The 27,999-nt window shown below is 36.9% G+C and overlaps 1 protein-coding gene across 39 annotated transcripts in view; it reads right to left on the reverse strand.

Moving 5' to 3' along the window:
- Positions 1–27,999, reverse strand: part of DLG2 (discs large MAGUK scaffold protein 2) — a 986,702-nt gene that overhangs the window by 243,679 nt on the left and 715,024 nt on the right. For 22 of the 39 annotated variants that reach the window (XM_086882221.1, XM_086882218.1, XM_086882217.1 and 19 more), the window contains 3 exons: positions 21,810–21,954; positions 18,401–18,542; positions 3,522–3,677 (listed from right to left, as the gene is read on the reverse strand). In XM_086882221.1, coding sequence (XP_086738347.1) covers positions 3,522–3,677; positions 18,401–18,542; positions 21,810–21,954 — 443 coding nt within the window. The remainder of the gene's footprint in view (positions 1–3,521; positions 3,678–18,400; positions 18,543–21,809; positions 21,955–27,999) is intronic. The other 17 variants (XM_086882226.1, XM_086882222.1, XM_086882228.1 and 14 more) reach the window with 1 other exon arrangement.

Here is a 27,999-nt window from a genome sequence, read left to right on the forward strand (position 1 = left end):
CAAGTGAGTTCTGGGAAAGACCAAAACATTTTCAAGTGTGTCCTTGTAGACATGAATGCAGTGAAGTTCCCAGTGCAATGCCTGGGAACATTTTGTGCTACACAGTGTTGAAATAAAGTCTCATGTTTGTAGAAAGAGGCTTACATCCATGAGCTGTGATTTCCTTTCACTGCCAAAAATCTTTTATTTGTAGACATAATAGTCAATAATGACAGGGGCCAGAACATGAATACTCCACATCCATTCCCACAGGGTGCTCTCAAAGAAAAATTTACTCCTCCAAAATTCTCTCTCTACTCATGCCTTCAATGGTACAGATTTTCAGCTGTTGCACATTGACATAGCCCTCTTAATATCAATTCATATGAATTGATAACTCAATCAAAAAACTAATTACACTTATCCTAAAATGGAAGAACATTGTTCTAGACCTCCAAATCTCTCAGGGGTTGAGAGGCCACCATAAAAGCAAGGGTTATAAACTTGAATTTATTATGGACAAATAAAGCTTTGCCCTGTGAATTCTCTGCCTATTAAGTTAATGAGCCTTGACAAAACAATCATCTGAGGAGCAGCTGACAAATTATCTGGAGCAGCAATTTGAAAGGCGTTGGCTGGCTTACAAACATTTCAGTTGGGAGAATATGGCTCCATGTTCCTCTTGCTCTGGAAGAGTCATTTGACAATTTCTTGCAGATCAACAGCAGATTCTGAATATTGGAGCACTGAGATACAACAATTACTGTAATTACTAAACCAAATAAATAATCCCTGCCATTTCCTCCCCGTACTTGAGGCTTACAAATGCTGATGCAGAACTCTTTCTAGGAAGTCTGCATGAAGAAAGCGAGATATGTTTTTATTTCTGACTGGAGCTCATTGAAGTGTTTAATGTGGAGGAAAGGAGCTTTGAGAAATTCAGGTGAGTAGAGGGGGACCCTTGAAAATACCTGATCAATATCTGGAAGATTTTTTTTTTTTTCAGTTTTTTTAATAACTTCCAATAGAGATGGTGGTATCACAGATGTGGATTCAAACCAGGGTCTTTTACTGAATTAATTCTTAAAAATTTTCAACACAATACAGCCCTTAAACACATTGCACCACATTGCCCTTGGGAAATCTAGAGCTGTGTACATTAAATAAGCAAAGTTTATTTTGTTTAAATGCAAGAACAGCCACTTGCATTAGGGTAAAAATGAGATCAGTACTTTTCTAAAATCTGTTCTCCAACTGTGAATATGAGTCCATTTGGAAATTGAATCATGATCTGTTGTAAAGCTGTCACTTTCCTCACCAAAGGCATTTGCTGAAATATTATTTCAAATGTCTTCCTCCACACTCAACTATTCAGAGTCCTGTGGAAAAGATGACAGTGCTGAGAACATGGAAAACTGTCATATTTTCCATCTGAACGCTATTTCACAGTGTGAAGGAAGTACAAATTATAGTAATCAGTTGCCTCTGCCACAGCATGTAGCAGAGTATAGCGCAGAGTATTTAACCATGAGTTGTGTCTTCTCTCCTATTTTATGTTCTTTTTGCAGTTTTTGTTGGACTGTTGATTTAAACAAACTGATTAAATATACCGGGACTAGAGTTCAATATTACATCAAAGTAGAATGAAGATAAATGAAACCTTGTTCTTAAAGAGAATTGTTAACTCACTCTCGGCAGAATAATAACCAGGTTTCCAAGTCCTGATGTCAGGCCACCAAATATCTGATGACCAAGTATTCAATCAGACATAAAGCAAAAGAATGTACAGAATTATACATTCAGGTGCCAAGATGGCCTAGTTTTATGAGCCCTCCAGAGCTCTACTAATCATTGACTTCTAAGTATGTGGTTGCAGGAAGCAGCCTGAACATAATCTTTTCCCCCAACCTCTCTCCATAGTAGTCATGTCTACAGAGATCAGCCATTTAGCAATGAATTTCCTCTCCCTGTAGTTAGCAAGACACTCACCTCCACGGCCCCAGCATCCCCCAGGACCCACTCACTCAACTTTCTAGTTCAAGTTAGAACCTTTCTAAGGGGGCCATTATAAGAACCTTGCTATAATGAATGCCTCCACTACCTCATTCTAAAACCTCAGAAGCACTGCCATGCTTTTAAATTACTCATTTTTCTGAGTAATTTAAATAAATTACTCATATTTATACTTTACCTAAAGAACCAGAGTAATTTTACTTTTTGCCTATTTATACAATTTAAGGCAACATCAGCAGAGAAATTAAAATATTGTGGGTAGCTCTGTTGGTGCCTGGCACCATTGTGCAGATATTTACACCTTTATAAAACACTGTACTAATCAATGTGTTTCACTCAAACTTGCACTGGGCTGAACATCTTGACTAATCACTTTGACAACTTTGATTAAGCATCTTTTCACAAATTCTAGAAGCTACACAGTTTTCATTCTAATAAACTGACATCTTCTGCATGGTTTTGCCACATCTGTAACATTCTTTGCTAGTATTTGTCTTCTTGCTTTTTTAATGGAGCTTTCTATTTCATAGCATTGCAATGCCTTTCACAGATGTCTTCCTAATCCCTGGAGTTTCTTTCCTGTTAGTGTATCTTACATTAATTTACCATTTTACTCTCCACTTACACATTTCTGCTCTTCTCTTCCCACAATATTCTTTGCTTTAAAAAATGTTTTCTGTAGAAAATGTCTATGATCAAAGCTCCAAACATAATTATTTTTCTTCTATTCTAGAATATAAAAGATTATAGAATTTCTCCTAACAAAGGAAGCACTCTGGAAAAATTGTGCCTTACTCTTCCTCTATCTCCCAGATATTGTTTGCAAATGGTTTACTACTGGCCTTGTAGTCTATAGAAGGGTAGCTGGGTTATACTAGCAGATAGTTTTGGATAGCCTGCTTTACTTCATTAAATATTTATCAGGAGGCAATCACTGACAATGTTTTAAAGAAAGATCTTCCATTATTACAGTTACAGAAAGGTTCATCATTTTAGGCTTTCCTAACCGTAAGAGCACAGCTAGCCTAGGGAATGCTAAATTTTAGATGCATTCCTAACCGTGATTTGGTAAGGGAAGTGATTATTTTTTGCTCTATTTCTTTTGAATGGCTTAGGCAGCTGTCCTATAAACCCAAAGATGCTCAGTGAACTAAGTATGCACAACAAAGGAATAAAGTGACTGAATCAAAACAAATTACTAAAGCTTTCAGTGAGGTCTTGGTTGCTTTCCATACTCAAAGAGAAGCAAACACTGAATTCAGTTGCAAAATGTGGTACATATTATGTAACCTATTTTAGAGCACCATTCCAATGGATCAAAACATTGCCTGTGTTCATCACTGGATTTTGGATGACCAAAATTATATATCAAGGTAGCATGTATCTTCCAGTAGTGCAGATGTGAAAGCATGGTTAAAAATAAGCACAAGCTGTAGAAAAGATCTATGGTGAAGATGCAAACTATGAAATAAATCCAGTGATGTTCATGCACTCTAACAAAGGAGGTGAGGAAGAAGCGCATGCAGTACCTGGTGATCTCAGAGTCAGGGAGCAGGCCTACGTGGTAGTGGGGGTAGGGAGCTGAAAGAAGGAAGCTTTTGTCACACTCGACAGGGGAATAGTGCCTAGGAGAAGGTGGTTTATCACACAGTTTGTTCACAGTGCTGTAAACAGGTTCAGGAGGCCTGGTGATACAGAGACAAGAGTAAAAGATCAGGTGCATATTAGTTGCTGAGAATACAGAGAAAACACAGCAATCATTTTCAAAGCATGCATAGCAAATCTGTCAAGATCTTTTCAGTGGGGATTTTCCAACAAGTGTGCTGTTAAAGGAATTGTCAGAGTTTGATAACAGTAGTATGGCATTCAAGTACCTGCATATAAAGATATACACAATAAAAATGGACCATAAACCTTCCCTATGGGAAGTGTGGCACTGAAAGGTAATATCTCTGAAGCTGAGAAAAATGAGACATTTCCCCCCCATACTCTTTTCTGATTTTTAATCTAATATCTACACAGCTTTCTGTGATCTTAATTTTGAGTACAGCATAGAAGGAAATGTTTGTCACCTGAAAATAAAGTATTTTTTACACATTTATTTATAATATACAAGTAGATATTACTTGCTAATATAACATACTCCTGTCCTGTCACAGTGAGCTGGGACTTTGCAAGTAAAATTGACCCATATCCTAGAATAACAGTGATGGTAACAAACTGTGTGAGCAATTCATCTCATTGGCAGGCAATTCATTGCATTTCAGGAGTTCTTTGCACTCTTTCCAGATTCAGCCTTCAAAATCTGATTATGCAGACCACGTCTGAAACAGCTAAGCTCATCGCCAAGGCTGCTGCAATCGCACATGCAATGCCGCTCCAAGCTGCAATCAGCAGCCTCTGAAGTTAGATACAAAGAGTAAGACCTGAAAACTAAAATTTCTCTCCTGCTGCCTAGAGCCACCTGCCCGGGGGAGGCAATACTTACCACAGCCCTCCCAGGAGCCGTCTGGGAGAGGGGAGAAGGGAATGCAGCCTTTAGTGCCAGCCAGCCAGGGATCCGTGGGAGACGAACAGCGAGCAGTTTGCAAAACAAACCCACACCACACACACAGAGTACATCTCCCACCTTGTAAGTTCCCTGCCTTGGCCCAGGGATGTACCTCGGGAGCCACTGGCACTGTGAAACTTGACTCATTGTTCCCTGACATTTCTGCTCTAAGGAGTGCCAAGGGTCAATTGCTATCATATCTGTGCTTCTGCCAGAAGATCCAGGGTATGCCGCTGCCTTTCATCACTGTCATACAATATTAGATAGATGGAAATCTTGTTTCACAAGCCTGAAAATATCAAGAGGCTGAGGAGTTAATGAACTTTTTTTGTTCTTCTGGCTGCACTGTACCTCACATGGCTGTGGGTTTTGCTGTGACTTTCACAGATACCAGAATTTATTAGAGTCACAGTGGATCTGCTGGCAGATACAGAGAACCCAATTTCCTTTGTTAGCTTCTGGGCTTATCCTCTGGGGGAAAAGGAGTAGCTGCTTTACTTAAAAATTTGTCTCACTCAATGCTAATAACATTATTCATAGCAATCTGACACGTGATTTGAGAGCTCTCTGTGCCTGAATTTCCCAGGGAAAACTTTACAGTTAAAAAATGGCAATTTAAGATCACCAAATAGCAAAACAGCAAAACTGTCACTCATTTGGTTATAAAGCATTGTGTCAAGCATTTGGTAAAATCCCTTTAAAAATGTTTAAGTTAGAAATAATTTTTTATCAGTATATTTCACTTGTTTCAGGTGGCTGGATTTAATAATTTATTTACTAAATCAATTGTAGCTTTCAATAAAAAAAAAATGCAGAGAAATGATATTCTATTTCATTCTATTTTTGTCCAATACTGCCTTTTATTCCCTTAGAAACAACTTTTGCTTTTAGGCAATATATGAAAGAACATGTATAAACATCAAATATAAATGATACCTACTAAGAGAATTGAAGAAATATTGCCCCAGTGCAGGAAGATGAATAAAAACTGTAGATTCCTCCATGACTAAAACACTAACCAGTCCATAAAAAATTTGTTAGTGTCCTATATTTGTTAATAGTCTTCTCTGAGTTGTAGACGACATCAGTGTTGCTACTCCTTGGATATATTGTGAATGCTAAAACTACACTGAGTCATCAGTCAGTGACCATCCAACCTCATGCTGAGACACAAATCATGCCACAGAGATGGCTAGATATGAGGAATTTCTTTGTTAATTGACAGTTACAAGCTGCCTTCAAAAGCAAAATGAAGTTAAACATTCAACATCTACCCAGGTATTGACACCAAATTAGTCCTTCAAGTATAAACACAGAGTTCTAACAAATTATTTTAAGAGGCTCAGCAAATTTTAAAACATTTAGCAAACATTACCATGTTTTAAAACATTTTTGAAAAAGTTTTCACTCCATTCAGTCTCCCTGGGAGGTAAGATAACAAGTCTGAGTATAAAGTCCTGTACTCACTGATTTTGTATAAGTGATATTGTGACCTAGTTAGCATCGTACCCTGTATATTTGAGCTGCAGAGAGAGGTCTTAAGGTTAAGACAAGGAAGTTGTACTTATCCTTTTAAAACTTGGACTCTTTGGTTAGAAGGGGATTTAGGATATCAGCTAATTCCAGTTATGAGTGCACTTCTCAGAAGGCCTATGAAGTGGTCTGAGATCACCACAGCCACTTCCTTCCCATCAGATGTCACTTCCTTCAAGGTCATTGAGAGCATGAACTGCACTGGTCCTTCAGATGCCTCTATCCTATTCAGATCCATAGGCTAACAACTACCAGCTGCATAGCTGGGCTCTGACTGCATGTTTCACTGGCAAAGGAAAGCAAGAATTTGAAAAAAAACCCAGTGCATAACATCAAGTGTCCAGGATAAGTATAATCTTATTTTCTCTCTCAATTTGGTCCAGTAAGTATGAATTAAGAAGTGTAAAAATATTTGAAAGTTGGGATAAAAAAATATCAAGTATAGGAATGATTAAAATTATGGGGCATATCACTGTCCTGCTCATACAAACTGTGTTCTGTGTAGGCCATTAATCACAAAAAGTAATATGAGATACTTGCTGCAACAGCCTGTCTTCAAATACCCTCCTCATTCTTCACCTTCTCTATGGCAAACCAGTACTTCACTACAATAGTAGCCACCTACTGGAAGAAAACAATTCCCTATTTTAAAAAGAAGATTACGAAGGCCACCCAGCTTTACTAAATAATTGTTCTAAAGCAGCATTTTCTCATGTCATTTATATTTCTCCTCATAGAAGGAAGAAGGAACCTCTTTGCAAAGGGACCAGCCCACCTGATAAATCCTGTCTGGCACATCTTCTCCAGTGCTATGGCAGAGACAGATTGTCCTCTCTCAAAGCATGGCATAATGAGAATGCTATTTAGAAAGAGTTTTTAATGTGCTATTATGAAAAAATACAGCCAAAGTCACCTCAACTTTTCTTGCAAAAATAATTAAGAGCCAGACTGAACATAAACATTGAGGCCTTACTTTATGATGCACTAATTCTTCAAATGAATTTAAAAACATGTAGCAAGCCATTTAGCACGCTTTAAGGAAAGTGTAAAGGCTGGAGATATATTAATTAAGGACTAATTCACTGCAGTTTGTGTGCATTTCTTTCAGATACAGCAGGTATAGCTTTAGAGGTTTAATTTAAAAATAAATGAGAATCAGTTTCTGAAACTTTTTTTGAGGAAGAACAAAGAATTATATTGTAGAATTTCTTTTGTCCGTTATCTTCATTTTTGTTAATACCTATGCATAAAAAAATCCCCTTAAAATGCCAAATGTGTGAATATTACTGTATATATCTTTGATAACTGAAATATCTCTTTTAAAGAGTAATTATGTAATGTGGATCTACTTTGAAAAATAAATAACTACTGCTGTAACTTCTTAGTTAGATCCTCTCCCCTTCTCTCTTTAAACTGTTTCTTTAGTGACAACCAGGCATCACAATTCTGTCTTTATCAGTGAGCTAAAAACAAAGCTTTGTGACAAATAAGAGCAGCAACTACTAGGTCTGGATGGAAAGAAACAACTACATTATGTTAGTCTGAGTAACTTCAACTCACAGGACAGAGAATGAAGCCACTTAACACCAAAGGTAAGCTTTTAAATGGTAACAGGAACAGCAGAGAGTCACTCTTCCAGCAAGAAAATAAAAAATAAAAAAAATTGAAAGATGGAATTGTTATTCAGTACAGACCTAAATGCAGTGAGGCACAATTCTCACAGAAAGGTAGAACTAATTGGTGGAAAAGATAACAGTAACAGTGGGAGGTAAAAAATTGATCTAACACTGGTTTTATTTATTTCATAACAGATTGTGTAAAGTGAATCGTCCTTGTTGTTTGCAGTCCTTATTATTCCTTGTTTAGATCATCATTGTTTTGTTGTTTCAGGCTGACTTAATTGTGGAACAGAAGTTATAAAAAATGGGATTTTTAAAAACCATTCTCTCTTCAGCATCATGCAGGGTCCTCAATTTAAAATTAACTTTTTTTTCTTATTATGGAATCTTGTTTGGTAGGGATCAATTTCACAGCACATTAAATGTTAACAGGTTCAGGTTTTAAAACATTTCAAAACCTTTTATGATATGGAAAGAAACAAGCTCAGCATATTAAGTATGCAGAGCTATAGCCAGGAAACAATCTGAGAGAAAATAAATTCAATCTGATAGAAAATAAATCTCCCAATGCTACAAGTTTACAACTTCTTTTTCTTTTTCTTTTTTTTTGAGTAGTAATTTTTAATTGTATCCAAGTTCCATAAAGACAGCTAATACATTAGTTTTGCTAATATAATATTGCTGGGAAGTAGACAAAGAACTTTTTAGAAGAATTTCACCATAAAACCAAAAATAAATGGCAATTAAATACAAATAAAATATTTCACTTCTAATAACCAGTTATCTTTTATTTATATGTCCTTTGACTGGGCTTCTTATTCATATAACCTTCCAGGACAACCACATACCTTAGTGTTCAATACAGTAATTAGAACTGATAGTTGACTTTATTTCATAGGTTGTGCCCTGGCAATTTAAATGAGACCAAATGACTCATATGACATGTTTATTTCAACTAAATGAACGATAGAGGAGGAGTATGATGAGCTGGAGGAAAACACCTGAAGTACCTTAGTTCTTTCTGGAAACCCTAAAATTAATAATTTCTCAGCTTTTCCATTATTAACTGCTGTTTTCATATGCCTTAAAGGTTTCTTTAACTGCAAAACAAGTGCTTTTTTAGCATAGTCATGAAGATTAAGGATTGCCTTGTTCATCTTAACAATACTATTGTAACATTTTAACATTTTAATCAAGTTTTCAAATTAAACAGTCTACAGGAAGGCATAAGTATAATTTAGAATTTTTAATATTCTACACCAAATTCTACACTCATTATTCTTAACTATTAGGAATTAGGAAATGAAATGACTGCTTAATTTGAAAAAAAAAAAAAAAAAAAGATCAGTAATGATTTTCTGTTGCAGTAATGGAAAAGAAGGCTGTTTCATACAGGAATGCAGAGACTGTCAGACCAAGGCCCAAGTCCCCTGCAGTGACTGCTGAGGAAACAGGAACCAGCAAAGAATGGCCCTTACCTGCTCAACTGCTGAGAATAAGCAGGGACCACAGAGACCAGAAATTAAATGACATACCCAAAAAAGCTCTGCCTGTGTCTACTCTAAACCTGTTACTTGGCTGCACATTGATAATGTAGGCTAATACTTAAAAAAACCTTCTATTTTCCATATTTTAAATTTGGCAATGCACTGTAGACTCCCTGTATCTGAGTTGTCAGAAAGCGGCAATAGTCCTTGCCTGTTGCTTTCTCTGTGCCATGGATACCTTTGCAGAACTCTGCTCTGTCTCTCTCTGACACACCTCCTTTCTATATTGGAATTATTTGTTATTTCTCTTTCCCTGGAAACCATGCTACACCCCTTCTCATCTCTGTCACCCTCTTCTGAGGTTTTCTTTTCAGTTGCCTACATGTGGGATTCAAGACTTGAGTGCACCACAGATTCACAGAGAAAACCATTATATTTTGCACTCTTGTCCTTTACTATCAGATCCTATTTCCATTCTTCATTGCCTTCTTGATTGTCTCTGAGTACTGAGCTGACAATGTCATAGAACTAACCACAGACACCCCAAGGTGTCTTTCTCAAGTGGCAAGAGATCCATGAAGGATCCATGCCCATGATATATTCATATGTCGTTCAGGTTATCCTTTCCTCTGTGCATTATTGAAGTCTACTTACCATTTCTCTGTGTGTTATCACCACCAATCCTACTATCTCATTTCAAAAATCTCCATACAAGAACTAAAGCATATTCTAAAATTTGATTAATTTTTTTGTAAGTGCTAAGTCTTAAGCAGCTGCCAGTGATCGTATTAGAAATAGTCAAATCCTATTTCTTGGGGATCTCTGACAGGCCTATTTAAATATGCAAGGAAAACTCAGGAATAAGAGATTATCTGTGACTTGATAATGACTAAATTTTTACTTTAACATAAATTATTCTCCCAAGTCAAGACTTACTATACTTAAAATAAATTTGGATAACAAAATGAAATCTTACTCTAGGCAGACAATTATGCATCTCTAAAGTTTAACAATTAGTTTAAGATTAAATTTCTGTATTAATTACAAAAAATATAAAATAGTTGATTTGTAAGCTATCAATTTCAAACACTCTAAGGAATGTATTTCACCAAAGGTCCAGTTTAGGGTTATGTAGATAAACTTTTCTTTTGCTCCTTTAACTGAACATTTAATGTGTAACTTGAATAGTCTTTTAATTAACTTTTTTTAAAAAAACATCATTTCTTGGATTGATCAAAGACTAAGCCAAGAAGAAATTCTATTCTGGGATACCATATTGGATTCAATATGTTGCCAACTTAACAACTAGAGATGAGAGCCCTGCTGGTGAGAAACAGTGAGTGACCAGTCGCAGCAGCAGGCTGGCATCAGACAGACAGACAGACAATGAAATAACATGACATGGTGGGAGCACACCCACATCATGCACACCCCAGAAACCCTGGGTGTTTCTCCGTCTTTTAAGAGGGAGATAGCCTAAGCCTGATCCTGCCAGCATCTTATCAGCAACTTTTCCTGTCTGCTCTCTATCTCTGTTCCTTGGCCAGTGTACTTGCACAACTATTGATTATCCCAAACCTCATGTGTCACTCTCTGAGGGATTTGCTGGTTCAGTAGCCTGAAATCCCTTCTCCATTACTGCCCTACTCCACTGCTTCTTCATGCCTCTTCACTACTTTTGTTATGTCCTGTCTTGTCCTGAATTCCCACTCCAAATCCAAGTTTTCTTACCTGATTATATACCAGCCTGTCTTCCCTTCTTGTGATTTCCATTCTTACATACCAGTGACAAGCTCTCTCACATTTTCACACCCATTCTCACCTTTATCCCCTGTTAGACACACTTCCCCTATTCCTCCAGTCTTCAATATTAAAAAGTGACAGAACTGGGCATTCAGAGCACAGAACAGAATCCCTTCTGACGATTTTCCTGTGTCAGAAAGGGATGGAAGAAGTAGAGAGGAAAACTAGCTTTGGCCATTTAATGCTGTGCTCAATCATGCAGGCTTTTTAAAATAATTTTGTCAGCATGACAAAATTGTGAGAAGCTTTGATATACTGCAGTGTGAGTACAGAATCTGAAAGAGTTCCACTGCAAAATACATATCAAATGCATTTTGGAGGATAAATGAACTGCAGTTTTCCCAAAGACTTCCATTTGTTGGTTTTTACATGGCTTTTCATAAATGCATTAAAAATACTATCTGGATTCAGTTTCATCAGCTCCTGTAACTTAGCACTCTGAACCTATGTATGGAATATTATGGTATTTAAAATATAATAGCACAGCAATTTCTAACATAGAACAGAACATGAACCAAGGCATATAATTCTCTATCTTTAAAATCATCATACTAGTATGGTTAAAAATAAATGCAATTTAATAATAGTGGTGGTTAATTAAAATGACTTAAGCAACAATAGATATATTTTACACTAAATTTTAAAGAAAAATCATAAAACCTTTGCTATCCCTAGATAAAAAATCCACCCCCAGGCAAAAGCTAAGCATGAAAATATTAACTTCAACTTCTAATCTACCAAATTTACACGTTATTGAATAAGATGAATAAATGAAAGGCATCATTTCAGTCTTCCCATACTACTACACATATTCTCTTTAGGGTAGAGGATTTTGGGTTAGGCATGGTGAATGATTGTTGTGAGCTCACAACTACATGTGTTCCTGTAACCCTGTCAGTGGGCTTCTATGTGTCTGTTACTCAACACATGTATGGTAACACTAACTGTGGTGTAAAACTCATTTAAATGTTCTACCTAAGCAGTAAAAGACTTTGTGTGGGAACAGAGTTTACACTCACATTTCATAGACAAAGACTGGCAAGAAATGCAGTTGCCCCCTTTCAGCAAATGAACACTTTTGAAACATGCAGAATATCCTGTGACCTGAATCAACTCTAAAAATCCCAAAGGAGTAGTTTCCAGGAGTCATTGTTAAAAGCTGCAGTTCTTTTATCCTATTGCTTTTCTTCCTAAAACCATCACCAGAAATCTGTTAATGATCATTTTATAACACACAAACTGTAATATTTGTTGTAATGGCTACCTGGAAGGTCAAGCCTGTGAGTCAACAGAAACTAAAAAAGTGTTTCCATAAAACACCATCAGTTCAACTAGCAGGTTTAGGTAAGTAAACAAGGAATAGTTGAGGAATACTGCTGTCAATACAGGGGAAAAAATCCCCCAAGACTTCATCTTAATGGTTCTCTCTTCCCTCCCATCCAATTCCCAGTACCTCTTCCCTATCCAGAAAATGCTATTTTGCAAAAACGCATGTAAAAAAAAAAAATCAAACATGCTTTACACAGCAAAACAGATAACTCAGCTTTTTCATCCATGAATCTTTAATATCTAGCCAGAGTTAAATGTTAAAGTGAATTTTTTATCAGCTGAAGCTCAGAAGTTTGATGCTACCATTATCTGAAGCTAAAAAGGAAGTAAAAACTCAAGATGGCAGTTCTTTATTTTTATGGAACTCTTCCTGTTGTTGTTCATTAAAGACAGAAGAAAGTAACACCTAAAAGCTACAAGATTTTTAGGCTATAATTTTAATATTTCTGAAAATAGGAAGGCAGAAATATGCTAAAGAGAAAACTGTAACATCTTTCTCTGCTGTATTAGTAACACATTCCACAAAATGACTAAAACAAAAAATACCTTTTTTTCTTACTACTAGCATATAAAATTTGGTTGGAATGCATCTCAATAGGTCATCTGATGCAATCCTGTGCTTGAATCAGGACTATTGACAACACTAGACTTTACCTAGCCAATTCATAAGCATTTTAAAGTGTGGATATTTCACAGCCCTACTCCAGCACTATTCCATCCATCTCATGTTTTAATTTCTACTCAAATTGAAATCAGAACATCCCAAACCAATGCCTGTTACCATTGCTGCTTCTCTGCTCCGAAGAGTTTGGTTTCATCATTTTTGCCACTGAGTGCTTATAGGGTGCTCTTAGATTGCCCCTTAATCTCCTCTTCACAACACTGAACAAGCCCTAGCTCCCTCAACACCTCTCCAACCTCCATGTGATCTAGGGCTCTCAGAATATGCTGGCCCCTCTCCACAACCCTCCTAAGTCAAAGAATAAGAACTGGTCAGAGGCTTTTAGAAAAGAACGTATTTTTCTGCTGACCATGCTTCTCTAAAGATAGCCTGGTATGCTGATTACCTGACTAGTAGTGAGAGTGTGCTTCTGGGTCCATGTTCAGCTTGGTAACTTGCTTGTTCTGCAGTAACATCCAGGTGATTTTTAGAGAAACTGCAATTCAGATGTTCATGGCTTGCACAAGTGTATGCAGCTCCTCCATCTGAGATGCAGACTTCCAACTGATCTTTATGAGGCTTCTGCCAGCCAAGTCCTCAAGTATATCAAGGGCCCTTTAGAATACAGCTCTTCCATTTGTCATGTTAACCACTCCCTCTTAATTTATTATCCTCTTGAAATTTGCTGAGGATGCACTGTGTGTCATGATCTAGGTCATTGATGAAGATATTCACTGACGCCCTAGGTATCCTGAGCTCCTCTGCTCATCACTGACCACCTGACTCATGCCAAGTGATGATCATCAGCCTTTGAGCCAGCTGGTTAAGTCAGTTCCCAACTCAGGGCCTTCTTTTAGTACTATCTTCCTCAGCTTTCAAAGTGTGATGTAGGAGACTGGGTTAAAAGTCTTACCAACATCACTGTGTGCAAATGAGCATAGCCATGCTGGGAGAAGGCTAACTAGGCAAGGTAATACAGCACACAATCCAGGAGAAACCCAAAAGGCTACCCACAAGGTTTCCAAACCACTACAAACCATATTTCCTTTCTGATTAGCTGTACATGTTCATCCAACACTTCCTGATGGCTGGATGAGAGGCTGTTGGAAGAGTTTTAAAGGGTGCTCCCTGTGTTACAGCTTTTCCTGCCCACAGAAGAGGTGTGAGAAATACCTTTGCAGCCACTCCCCATGACAACTAGTGGAGAAAAGGAATTACCATGCCCCACAGCAGATCCCAGATGCACATTAGTGGGAGTTATGACACAGGTCAGGCATGACTTTGGAGTCAGCTGTGTTTTCCCTCATCAGAGAGGCATTCCTGCTCAAGGGAGCACCTGTGCTGTGGCACTGCTTGGTGAAGGGCAGCCACTCCTCTTCCCTCATCCAAGCAGATAGACATTTCATCAGGAAAGTCAACAAGTCTGGACAAGCACACAAACAGCTTTTAGTCAATCTATGCTGACTATTCCAATTACCTTCTGGGCCCTTAAGTGCCTGGCAAACGTGTTGTTAAGTATTTCAGCTTTTTCTACATTATCTGTCACTACATTGACTTCTCTCCTATTCATCACCTTTTTCCTTCCTCAAGTTTTACCTTAATTTTTAAAGTAGCACACATCTGCAGAATCACTTTTATTTTCCTTTATGACCCTTGAGGGTAAGTCTTAGCTCAAATCAATCAGCCTTCTAATTTTGTCACTAAGCAGTCAAGCAATGCTTGTCTATATTTTGCATTTCAGGCCACTAGAAAGCTCTTTGCTCAGCCATGAACACCTTCTGCTGAGCCCCCCTCCTTTCTGCTCAACAAGATGGTTCCTTCCTGAGTTCTCAGTAAGTTTTATTTAGAAACCATCCATCTTTCATGGGCCGTGTGTTTCTGTGGCAGCATCCCAAGAGATTTTGCTAAGGAACTCTCCAAAAAGGCTGAAGTCTGCTCTTCTGAAATCTCAAGCCATAACTTGCTGAATATCTTTCCAGACTACCTTTGAATCAAGAACTAAGCCAACTCATGGTCACTCTGACCCCAGCTGTTATTTATCACCACAAATCCTGTTTCTTCCCTCTAGCAGTATCAGGGACTGATCAGGAACACAATCAATGAATCCCCTGCACTGACTGCACAACAATTTAATCTTACTAAAAACTAAAACAAGCAGAGTCTTGCCATGTGAACTATTTGACATGTAGAATTATTTGACATACATTTTTTATCTGGTTTTGATCCCACATTCTACTAATGTGAACTTCTGTTATTTTATTTCATTTAAAAGGTGATAAATGCTGTAAAAAATACAGGAAGCCAAAGTTTCCATTCAAAATGAATTTAAAATAAATCCAGAAAAATTAAGAAGTAAAATATGCCCATCACTGATTGTATTTTGTACCAACAATACACACAGCTTAAAAACATTCAGTAATTAAGAGACAACATTCAGCTTCATTAAAATTTATGGCTGAAGATGATTTGTTATTTTTCTATCCCTTAGGTCATTTTTTATATAGACTGAATTTTTTTCAGGCACAGATTCAATATCAGACCAAAAGATACAAATTTGTATCAACTGAAACACTTATTTTTGTTAGTAAAAATAGATATATTTAGGTAAAAAAAAACCAAAAAACCCCTTAGAACTGGAATGAACAACAACAAAAAAAATACAAAACCAAAAAGTAGGAGGAAATGGGAAAAATGAGTTGAATGTTCAATCATGTAAGGTTTACTGATAGATTCATTCTCACAAGCAAGTTAAAGGAAAACTTGTCATCTGCCTCACTCAAATCACTTGTACAGAGAATTCCAAAATTGCAAAAGCCTTTTTTAGTGGAGAAGTTACTGTTCCAAATATATTTAGGTGGCACAAATGAAAATCTGCTCCGAGTGTTGCAAGACTGCATGGGTAATAAATTTCCTTATGTGAGCACAATTTAAATTAGCCCTGTAAACCCATTACAGCAAGAACCAGGTAGTTTTAATGGACAGCACTGCAGTAGTTGGCAAACATCTTAATTACAAAACATTATGTGAGAAAATCTAATTGTAAATGCTGCAATCAAGGTGTCTATAGGTTTTACTAAAGTTATCAATATGATAATTGAATTCCCAAAAGATTTTCTGAATTGGTCAGCAACAAAGTCTTCCCAAACATCTTCTTATTTTAATGGCAGATCCATCAGCAATCCTATGGCATTGAACAGAAAGAGTTCATTCACTATTCTGAGTTTATAGCTGTGGAAATGACTGTGAGAATTAACTGCTGCATTTCACTAATCCCACTTGAATCAATAGGCAATAATTAGACACATGAACATTATTAAAAAAAAAAAAAATCTCAGCAGCATTTAAGGGTTAAATGATTTGGTTTTCAAGGTCAGAGCTTCTTAGCCATTGTAGTCAGAGAAGAAAACTGGTCTTTGGTTCTTGCTTGGGTGTCTCTCAAATGTATGTGCATGTCCAGTGAGAAAATGCAATGGCAAGAGTCATTTGTCTTATGTCTGTGTTTGTCTTCTCTTTGTGCATTTGTTTCCTGATGTAGCATATTGACTATTTTCACTAATAAAATGAAGCTCAAATAGGCTGCTACTTTTCAATAGGTCAGATTTAACACTTGCTCAGAAATATGAGATTTCCATCTGCTTTGTGCTGTGACATTCAGAGCCTGCTCCCATCACTTGACACCCTTACTCCTGCTGGTGCCACACGCCTGTCACAGATCATGCTCCTAGAGTCAGCAGCTCCTGTCGATAGTGCCAGTGCCACAGCAAGATTTTAGATATCAGCCCTTGATTAGGCAACACATTAATTTGGAAATCTAAACAGGAAAAAGAACACAGGAGTGAAGTATTTCACACAATAAAAATGACTTCTCTGGGCATTCATTTTTTTCCCTCCAAATAATATAAAGTGGACACTGGTGTGAATACCTCAGAGAAGAAACAGACTGCCAGTATTTCATTTGTCTCTCAGGAGCTAAAGCAGCACAACTAACTTGCTTAAAAACATTCTAAAAATATCAGCATACAAATGCATCTTTCTTCCTAAAGAAAAAAAAAAAAGGTCAGAAGGATATCCTAATTAATTTCAACATATATTCTGCATGGTTCTTTGCAGGCTTTCTACTGGGTATCTGCTAAACTATTGGGCTAAGAGTGTCACTGCCTTCCCTTCTATAACTATTTCTTTACTTTTTTCTTTTTAGAGGTAACTAGAATGTTAGAATCAGCTACATGAACACAAAGAAACAGGACTAACAATACTTCTTTGTCACCTTACAAACCTTCTGTTTAAATTATCTGTTCATTGCCAGGACAGCTTATCTCTTTTTTAGAATTAATCCCTTCACTTTCTGTGACTTCGTTATGTCCTTAGCTATTATTTACTTTTAAGGGTGCAATTTTTTTGCTGTTTTTAAACTTTTCTAACTCTTTCTCGGCAATTGTTGTGCTGACATCTCACTATGGAAGAGAATTCAGCCCTACAAGCTCATTTACAAAGCCTTCATCACTGCAACACAGATATTTTAATATTGGTATTCTCCCTATACAGGGGTATTTGAGAAATTATGAGATCATTATTATATCAGGTAAAAACACTGGTGCAGATTTAGTGAACTCAATGTTTTAACTATTAATTAAAAATGTAACTTCTTGGAACCATTCAGAGAAAGTCCATTCTAACTGAATGTCTCATAAGTTGAAGGGAATCAATTTCAGCTTTGCATTCTCAATCAAAACAAAAGATAAACTCTTTTAACCAAGACAGAGAAGAAAGGTGTGGTTTTCGACACATTTAGGTCCTGATTAAACACTGCATCATGATTTAGTTACTCTGAATCTGTCTGATCCAACAAGTTAAGCTGCTTGAGATAGTAATCACATGCAACAAGAAAAATGAAATGCAAATTAGTGGGTTATGAAGCTGATGAATACGTAAGTGGATGAGATTCTTTCACTTGTAAGACACAGCAAGTCAGGTTAGAGGATCAGAACAGCCCCCTCCTAGCCCCCCAAAAAATAATTTCTCATTTTCTGTGGCATTAGACATTATAATGAGAGCTCATTTTCCACACTGAACAACTTCTGTCTTCTAGGTGAATGGTAGCGCTCTTCAAACAAAAAGATAAATACACACTGTCTCATCAGTGACATTCAGTGTTCATCTAAAACAAGGCATAAAAGAATCCTCCCAGCCTCTTCCTATGTGTCTCTTCTACCTTGAAATTAACTACACAGATACAATTCTGCTACTGTACTTCCACATAGTAGTCACAGTTCTTTGGGGATTATTTTTAAAAAAAAAAAAAAAAAAAAAAAAAAGGCTGAATAGAAAGGTACAGTATACTGTATTCTGTTTGAGATGCACTGAGTGCTTAACTTATGTCCTTTACATCTGCCTGAAAGGCAACAAATAAAGAGAAGCATCTGACCTGGTGTAGTCGTCCTCCACAAGCATGTGCTTTGGAATGGGTGAGTATCTTCCTGGTGAGATAGGGGCCAGGGATGCCTTGTACTCTAAAGTGCCATTGTTTCCAGAAGACAGTATATGATTTTCCATTGGTGGAGAATAAGCTGATGGTTAAAAATGAACATTTCTAGTCAGAAACTTTCATGTATCATTAGATGTCACAAAAACATATTTTTTTTTAATTTAAGTACCAAGAATATGTTCAGTGCTGTAAATACAATCAAAACAAATAATCCTAGCTTGAGAGAGCTTAAAATAACAAGAAAGAATTAACAGCTGGAGTTTCCCTGAAAATAATAATAATAACAATAACAATAATTGTAATAATAATAACAACAGCAACAGAAATGCTGGGTTATTTGCAGGGATTCACTCTTTAGAGGATCTTTAGTTCCTGAAGAGGAAGCCTGAATAGGTCTCCTGTTTGGGAGACAGGAAACTTTCTTCACTTAGGACTAACTTGCAGAAGGAAATGCAATTAGGAAAGGATGAGATTAAAAGCATTCTTTTTGGCTCCAGTGCAGTAATGGGAGTAATATACTAAGAACTCAATGCAGGATAAGGCAGGAATTTTATGTGTGGCAAGAATTATGTACATTACACATTCAAATTATACATTCAAAGCTGTGATCTACTAGAAGTGCCCAAAACCGCAATATGATCGAAATTTCAGTATCAACATAGATGGTACTTAGACCACGGTAAATCTGTATGCTTGAAATAGAAAAGGGATGCAAATCTCTTACATATTAATGATTAAAGTTACAGTACTGTGTTGTCTGTTTATATAATGGGTTTGCGGGTTCTGTTGTTTGTGTGCTTTTTGCTATTCTGAAGTTATCTGGGACATTTTTGACTGGAGAGATGTAGTAATAGTTGTACTCAATCTCTACTTAATTGAATTAGAAAAAGAAATGATAAATAGAAAAAAACAATGTTACATGCTTCTGAAATGATCTGTGATTAATTTTATCATGAGAAGACAACAGCTAAACTTTCTAGTATTAGTTTCAGTCTTTTTTTCAGCTGAGATACAGAATGCTTCAAAGCAAAATCTCTACAGGGAAAGGCCATTATGCATTCTGAAATACTCTGAACATGTAGGTATAATGAAAGGTTCCCTGAGGATAAATGAATCTGTATGCACCAACAGCTTGGGAAGGGCTACTGCAAATCTTTTCAACCTTTACTCTCCCACTGGAATTGTTTCTGTCTTCTCATATGCTGCTGATCTATAATGTGACATAATAAACCACACTGTTTTATAACTGCAAAATCATTATTTTGAAAGTATTATAAAGCTGGAGATTGGATAGGGATATTTAACATTTTTACTTCCTGGGCTTTGCTAAGATCCAGACCAGGCTGCTACTGAACAACATGATTGCCATCTGTCGTAACATTTGCTAACTAAACAGGCATCCTCAGCACGGCTGAGCATACCACTGACATGCATGTTACAAAAGCTTCCCTTCTGTTTTCATGGAGCAGACTGAATAAGGAGGATTTGGGATATTTAGCTTTTCCCACAACTTTGTCAGTCCACAATAGCAGCACTGCAAAAGTGCAGAAAAATTTAAATCCTTAGCATTTACCACCCTCTGTAAATATCCCCACCTTAGTTTCCTTAAGAGCCCACAGAATTATTAGCAGGAAATCAAGATGGGTATGAATTGACTGCTGAAGCTCTTGTCAAAAATTATATTTCCACCCAGTTGTTAGATGGTGCAGCTGGTCCCTGTTGGGGATCAAGGCAGACAAGTTTTTAATGAATGACTAATGAAGAAGGGAATTTTCAGCAATGAACTCTTTAGAATAATGGGCAGCAGTGGTACAGAGAGTGCAGCTGAAATGTTGAGATTGCTGTGAATGACAAGGGAATGGAAATGCTTGGGTATGGACACCAGGAGGACTGGCAGGAGGGTTATAAAATTATGGCATGTATCGATAAAGCTAGATTCATCAATAAGTCATCAATAGTCAGTATAATTACATGCAACTTGCCAGGAAAGCCTACACCCAAATTAAAACAAATATTCAAGCCATTAAGAGATGGGGGTGATAAAGACCAGGTTGGAGACTAGGACACTCAGATCAGGAGACAGCAGTGATGTGAGTAAATCCTGAAGATGTGCATAGTAGGGACAGATGGCAGAGACAGAAGATCCTTACTGCTGTCATCTCCTTAAGAATACAAAAAGCACTCCAGCAAGGAGGCTGTCAACATAAAATCTATATATATATGACAAGGACTCCACAGCCAGCCACCAACCCTTGTACATGGTCACCTCAGGGAGTCCTGGGGATGCACCTGGATGCACATCTTTCTACCTGAGTGCTGGACACGAGCCTAGTTGTTTTTGAGTGCATGGATATGACAGGCAGATTGAAATCACTTTGCTTTAAAATGAGGACATCTTCTCTTTCTATGGGATACTTCACTGAGTTTTACTATATTATTTAAACAAATTTTACTACAACAGAGTGTACTTTGAATGCAAGGACAAATAGGGCCTTGGTCCTCTGAAAAGAAAAAAAAAAAAAGCCAGATGAACATATATAAAGTTAATGGATAAACTGAGAATAAAGTGAAGTGGACCAATGATTTATGAATTCTTCACTATGAGAGTAAAGAAGCACTGGAATAGAGAAGCCATGGATATGCCATCCCTGGAAGTGCTCAAGGCCAGGCTGGATGTGGCTCTGAACAACACCCTGGTTTAGTGGAAGGTGTCCCTGTCCACAGTAGGGGGACTTTTTCGATGGTCTTTGAGGTACCTTTGAACCCAAACAGTTCTGTAACTTCATGAATTATTGAATAATAATAATTATTGAATAATCATTGAATATCCACAGAAAAAAAAGTAAAGTTTTGTAAGTAGAGCAGTGATTTTTACATTCCAGTGAAATATTTTATTCATATATGAGATATATTTGCCTCAGGCTTCTACTGCGTTTGTACAAGATGGTTTGCTGCTTGTTCCAATTTTTCAGCGGTCAGAGTACTCCAGGCTACAAATCTAATCATATTTCAAAATGCAATTGCATATACTTATTGCTGCAATCTTCACAAGAGGTATACAGTTCAGTCTGATCACCTGGACAATGGCTAATTGGAACCAGCACAGCCATAAATCTTTTACATTGATACTTTTGCAATTATTTACTTTAAATTATTTATTAATTTTGAAATTATTATTTGCGATATTTATTGAGTGCAGCATAGTTGGGTGGCAATAAACATTTCATTTTTGTAGCCTTCCAAGCTGTTTCATAAACCTTAATGGGGTACTTTGAACAAGCTATGAAAAAATACAATCATAAGACAAACTCAAATACCTCTTGTAAAGGAAGTCACAGAAGTCACTTACAGTGAGTAATATCTGGTGGGCCATATGGATCTGTCATGTAAATGGTGGTGGGCTTTCCAACTTTCAGATACACTACATCTGATGTGTTCTTCAGTATCGCTACTGCCTCTTCATGGGTAACTTCTTCCAAACTGTAATTATTTACCTTAGAGGAGAAATCAGAAAGGTGAGTTGAAATGCAGATATAGACAAAAAAGATGACACATCCTTGAAGTTTTCAAAATATCTGGAATATTGCTGTAAATGAAAAGCATTAAAGATTATGTAGAAGCAATACTGCTGCAGGGCAGAAAACAATGTTTTCTTAGCACATGAATATTCAAAGACTGATGTAGCAATATTGATACACAGAATCAAAATGAGTCAAGAAGGCACTTGTTTTTGTCATTAGAAAAGTCCTTTGTGATGTTCTGCTACTTCTATAATCACCAATATAAAACTGTATTTAATTATAAGTTAATAGCACCATATTGGTTACAGAAACTGTCTACATTATTTGACTTAACAAAATAAACTTCTTAATTCATCTCTCAGCCTCCACAGCTGGGACCTCAGAAATACCCAGCTCACCCAAATCTTTCCATCACTGATACAACATTGACCCTTGAAATAAGGAGAGGTAAAAAATGGCATATAGAATACCTAGGAGGTGCAGGAATTGAAAAAAAGGCAGTTCAGGATGGGGAAAAGGTATTTTCCATTGTGAAAGTTTGTCTGTTTTCTAGAAGCACAGGAAAAAGACATTGAAAAAATAAGATAATGTAGTACTAGTTCTATGCTTTTTTTAGAAAAGAAAAACACTTAAGCAAGGATAAGAGTAGAAGACTACAGATAAACTGGGGAGGGAAATGGTGGCAATAAGCTTTGCCTATTTATGCTTTACTCCCACAGAAAGAAAATAGAAAGAAAAATATCAGAAGTGGTTTATTGTAGAGGCACATGAAATTTATTCACATATAAATCCTCTGTATTCACAGAATGTCAATAATAGGTTTTCCTTCTACAAACAGAACAATAAATGTTCCCTGCCACAAAAATGTATTAACCTCCTGGAGGTAGAAATTATAGGATAGGGGAAAAAAGTAAAGGGTGTAGATCCAGGCTTCAGGCATGTGGCACAAGACAAGAGAAATAACAGAACCACAGAACACCTTGAGTTGGAAGGGACCCCAAGGATCATTGATTCCAACTCCCTGCTCCTCGCAGTGAATGAAACTGAACCATGTGACTAAAAGCATTGTCCATCCACTCCTTGAATTCTGGCAGGCTTGGTGCTCTGACCACATCCCTGGGGAGCCTGTTCCAATGACCTACATTTCACAGTGAATGCTTCATATGAAACATTTTGCTGTCATTTAAATTGCCATACTGCAACTTCCACAGTTACTGCAAGGATTCCGTTTTAAGGATTATGCAAGATGGAAGCAGAATTCCTTCCTCACTACAGTATAACATAACAGTAAATGGCAGGAAAAAATATACTCCTTCTAGGGAATTTAGTATCAATAAACTATGAGAAAACTGAATGTGACAATAAGCAACTGCCAAAGGGTTTGGCAACTGGAAAGAAATCCAGCTATTATGAATCACTGGAGGACTCTTCATATGCAGACAATTTCATCAGCACCAAGAAAAAATGATTGCTATTGGACAGTATTGCTGAATGTATAGATTCTGTCTTCCTTTTTTGGTCTTCTTTTTGCCTTGTATAATTCTCAGGCTTGGTTTTAAGGATAATTAAAAGAGACAATGGCAGGTATATTATGATAATTTGACATGAAGAGCAGTGATAGAGCCTAACACCTTCCAAACGGAAGGGAGCTGCTGACAGGGTATGCTGTATTTTGATAAGTCTTCTATTTAAATAAAAAATCTTATACCTAATTTCTATAAATTCCTATATCTTTCTTTGTTATGAAGAGCAGTAACTTACATATACCTTTAATAAATAAATGTCTTAAATAAATAGGCTGGCAGAAAGAATAAGTGGCTGAAATGATGCCTCTTTTGTTTATGTATTTCAAAACTGCCAAACACTTCAGATTCACACATTTTAAAAAGATAACCATAAGGTTATCCTTTACCTCTTCTCCTTCCCATGCTGTCTGTTCATTGTATCTACCTTGTGTTCCATCCTAGGTTTTTTTTTGAAGTAGAAAAATCTCACGTAACCTCACCCACTATACAGCTGCTTTAAAAAAATGTTCTTAGTCAAAAAAAGACACAAAACCAAGAATCTTAGAACTGTCTGGATTTTTGACTTTTCAGTCATTTTAGAAGTGAAAAAAACCAATTATGACACAAATTGACTTGATGCAACTTTTTTTCCAAGGTGTTGGTTTTTGGTTTTTCTTTTCAGTAAATCTAGCTGATAAAAATCCAGCACAAGATACTTGGATGTCACAGTTTTGCAATAAAAAAGGCAGAAGTCACTTTAGAAAGTAAAGTATGATACATAGAAAACATATTTGATATGGCAGGTCCTGTGTCTTCTCTTTGACAATAATATTATGGGACAGGTGTTTTACCAACACTGTAAAAATTACTGAAATCCAGAAGAAAAGTTAAGGAGTTCAAGCAATTCTAAACTAAGATTTAACATCTATGCAGTTTGGCATTATGTTTATCTTTATACACTTAAAGATCCTGGAGCTCATAGCAAAGATTATGTAATATCATTTTGTCCTGGACTGTTCAGTTCTCAGTGAACAAAGAAATAAAGAAAGACTCAATGTACATCATGAGAAAACAAACAGAGAAACTTGTTGATTTATTCACAAAAACTAAGATCCTCAGTGGTGCTCTAAGGTCTCTTTGAAGTGGGAGCTGTTTGAGAAGGAGATCGGATCACCTTCCTTAGTCATTTGCCAACATCAGCTTAGACTTGCACTTCCAGGTTTCCTTCAGAAGGCAGTCCTTGCTTTGGATCTACAACTCCTAATAATAATCCTATATGCATCTATCAAAATATTTTCTACTTTTTAACCATAAAACAATGATAGCAAGTAAAGACATATGCATGTATTCTGATATACAAAAAACTTGAATACTTAGAAGAATTCTATTGCTCAGCTGCCCCCTAGATAATATTGCAAGATGACTGTAGTATGTAATTTTTTTCATAAGGGAATCTCTGGACATTAAAACATTGTACAGAGATGATAACAATAGGAAATATGATATTGTAGTCAACTTTTATGTTGAGATTTATACCAAGAGAAACTATTTATGGAGCTATTTCTTCCATAAAAGATATCTATCTTAACAGAATTGTAAGTTCTAAATCTGGCTTTTTCAGTGGTTTGGCCCAATAAATGCATCATAGAAAAGCTTTACTTCCACCTGTAAGGATAACCTTACATATTTTTGCATATAGCTTGCAAAAAAAGGGTTGAGTTACAGCTAAAGCTTGGGAGATGCACACAAAGGAAAAAAATGAAAGTGCATATAGCATGCAATCCTCTGAGAGACTGAATTTTAGTGCAGAAGGGCTGACTTACTTCTGAGTGGGCAGAATGGGTACTGCATGCTAACTTTCTGGATCTAAGAAGCCAATTTAAGTAGCAATTAATTAAGGGGAAAAAAAACCCTTAAGGCAAATGCTGAAGAAGATATTTGTCTGATTGGTCAGTTTAGTCACAAAGTTTTATATCTGAGACAAAAAAATGCTGTGACAGGAGGTAAATAATAAGAGTCAGAAAGAAAAAAGGCATGGAATAAGTGGGGCTTTTCGAATAGGAAAAATTCCATGCAGTGGAAATTTAAAAATGCAAACAGCATCTGAAGAAAAAAAATAGGAGAGCTTTTTCTTTAAATAGAAAGTATGTGATATAAGGCATACTGATAGCATGAGAAACAAATAAGGGAAAGAAACAAAATAGCAGTAGAGAAGGAAATTAAAGATACAAGTCCAATCAAAGAAGCTATTTGAATGATAGGGGAAATCAATAAGAAATGATGCCAAAGAGATATAAAAAGACTGGGGGGGGGTTGTTTTTGTTGTTTTTTTTTTCCTAAATAGCATAATCAGGGCAATGAAGTATAAACCTAAGCAAGAATGTTTTATTTGGAAGTTTTCCTAGATTCATTCTGAAAATCGAAAGCCCCAAAAAGCAGTTAGAAAAGCTTAGAATCCCCAAAATGACTGTACAAGTGCTCTAAAGAATAATTTTATTCAGAACAATATAAACTGATATGAGAATAAGAGTTTCAGAGGAATAACTCTGTCTTATTTAATTTTCTTTTTTTAAAGGGGATTTGTTCATTTCCTCTATTGATTTATGGTAAAAAAGATTTGATTCACTCAGTGAATGAGACAAAGGGGTGATCTTTACCTTACCATGTTTGCTTTTCTGTAATACTCAACTTCATTCAGACAGTGGATTTTCCTGGGTGAACATTTGCCAGTAAACACCTGCAACCTGCCAGCTGTAAGTCTAGAATGCTGATGGCCATTTTCAAAACTCACTCACATTAAAGGCTTCAAAGAGCTAAATGCTTTCCAGTGCTGAAGACTAATCATTTGTATGAAGGATATAAATCTGTCTGCATCAACTAAATACTTATAATCCCATGGACTCATGAGTTTTGTCGCACAAGTTCTGGGCTGTTTCCTAAAAGACGATCCCACAAAGACAGCCAAAATCACTTTAAAAAAAACACCTCTGATCAGAACCAAATACTAATCTAGATCCAGCTTTAATTACAAGCTCTGATTTTATGCACTTTAATACAAATGTGATCCTGCATTCATACACAGTCTGAAAGAAACAAACACTGGAGGAGACCCTATAAGGAACACATCGACAATTGCACAATCACAACCTCACTGCAGTCCTATGAAATTACTAGTAAATAACACTTCTTTTAGGAAGGAAGCATAAATTTCTGAAAAAGAAAATTACTCCTGTTCCTTCCTCCTGTTTTCCTCAAGAAAACAGAATCAAATTAAATCTCTTGTTATATACAATCACTGATCTCTGTGACTAAATGGGCCAAGAAGCAACAGGATATGGCTCAAATATGCAAGGGTATTCTGGCTATTAGTTTTGGTAAAGCTAATAAATTTTCCTTTAAACCCTAATGGTTTTAGTATTTTCCCTGAAAAATGCCATGCTTCTAGCAATTAGTGTTACATACTAGTAAAAATGATTTCTCATTTATTCATTCTGTAGATAACGAACTTGTCCAAAGTAAGATGATGGTATGAGATTAAAAAAAAGTAATTATTATCTGAGCTGTAATAACTGATACAATTTTTCAGCTTTTCCTGATGATCATTAGCAGTGACCTTGAAGAGTTGAGATGTGCACCATGGTTGCAGATGACACTCCATTTCACTGTTATGATTCTTGAAGGCAGGGCTGCCATATTCTGGAAGAAGGGCCTGAAGAACACTTTATGATGATCAGCAGGAAGAAACAGTAAATCCTGGCCCTGGCACAAGCTAAGTCCCATCAATAGCACAGGCTGGGCACTGACAGCCTGGCAGCATCTCTATGGAAAAGTGCTTGGGGCTGTTGGTGGATCGCAAGCTGGGCATGAGCCAGCAGTGTGTCCTGGCAGCAAAGAGGAAAACAGCATCCTGGGCTGGATGAGCAGGAACAGAGGCTGGAGAATGAGCAAAGGATTTTTCCCCAGTAGTTCACACTCATTAACCTGTACCTGGAAACTGTGTTGGGTTTTGGTTCTTGCACTACAGGAAAAAGGACATAAGGAGCAAATTGAGAGGTATGCTGCTGGGATGGTTGGGGATGGAGCAGCGACCAACTGAAGAGAAAATGGGGTATCTTGGCAATTTCGGACAGGAGAAGGGGTTCCTCTGAAGACAACTAATAACAGACCCCCAGTGCTCAGAGGAAGATCATCAAGGCAAAGCTGAGCTTTTAAGAGTCACATGTGGTAACAGAATGAGTGACAACAGGAAGATGTTGAAACAAGAGACGGGCAAACAGGTTATCAGGAGAACTATTTTCCTCAGGAGGACAGTTGAACTGTGGAACACATTTCCTAGAAAGGCTCTGCAACCTCCATCCTTGGAGAGATGCAATTGGGTAAATCCCTGAGCAACCCTGGCCCTATACTGACCCTGTATTACCAAGGTGGTCTGTGATGCTCTCTAAGTGGTTTACTTTTGCTCCTTTCCCCTGCAGAGAGAAGCCAAGGCACCCACTGTGGTGGAATTCTAACT

This window comes from Cyanistes caeruleus, chromosome 3, assembly GCF_971803275.1.
Source record: "Cyanistes caeruleus chromosome 3, bCyaCae1.hap1.1, whole genome shotgun sequence".
NCBI classification, from domain to species: Eukaryota; Metazoa; Chordata; class Aves; order Passeriformes; family Paridae; genus Cyanistes; species Cyanistes caeruleus.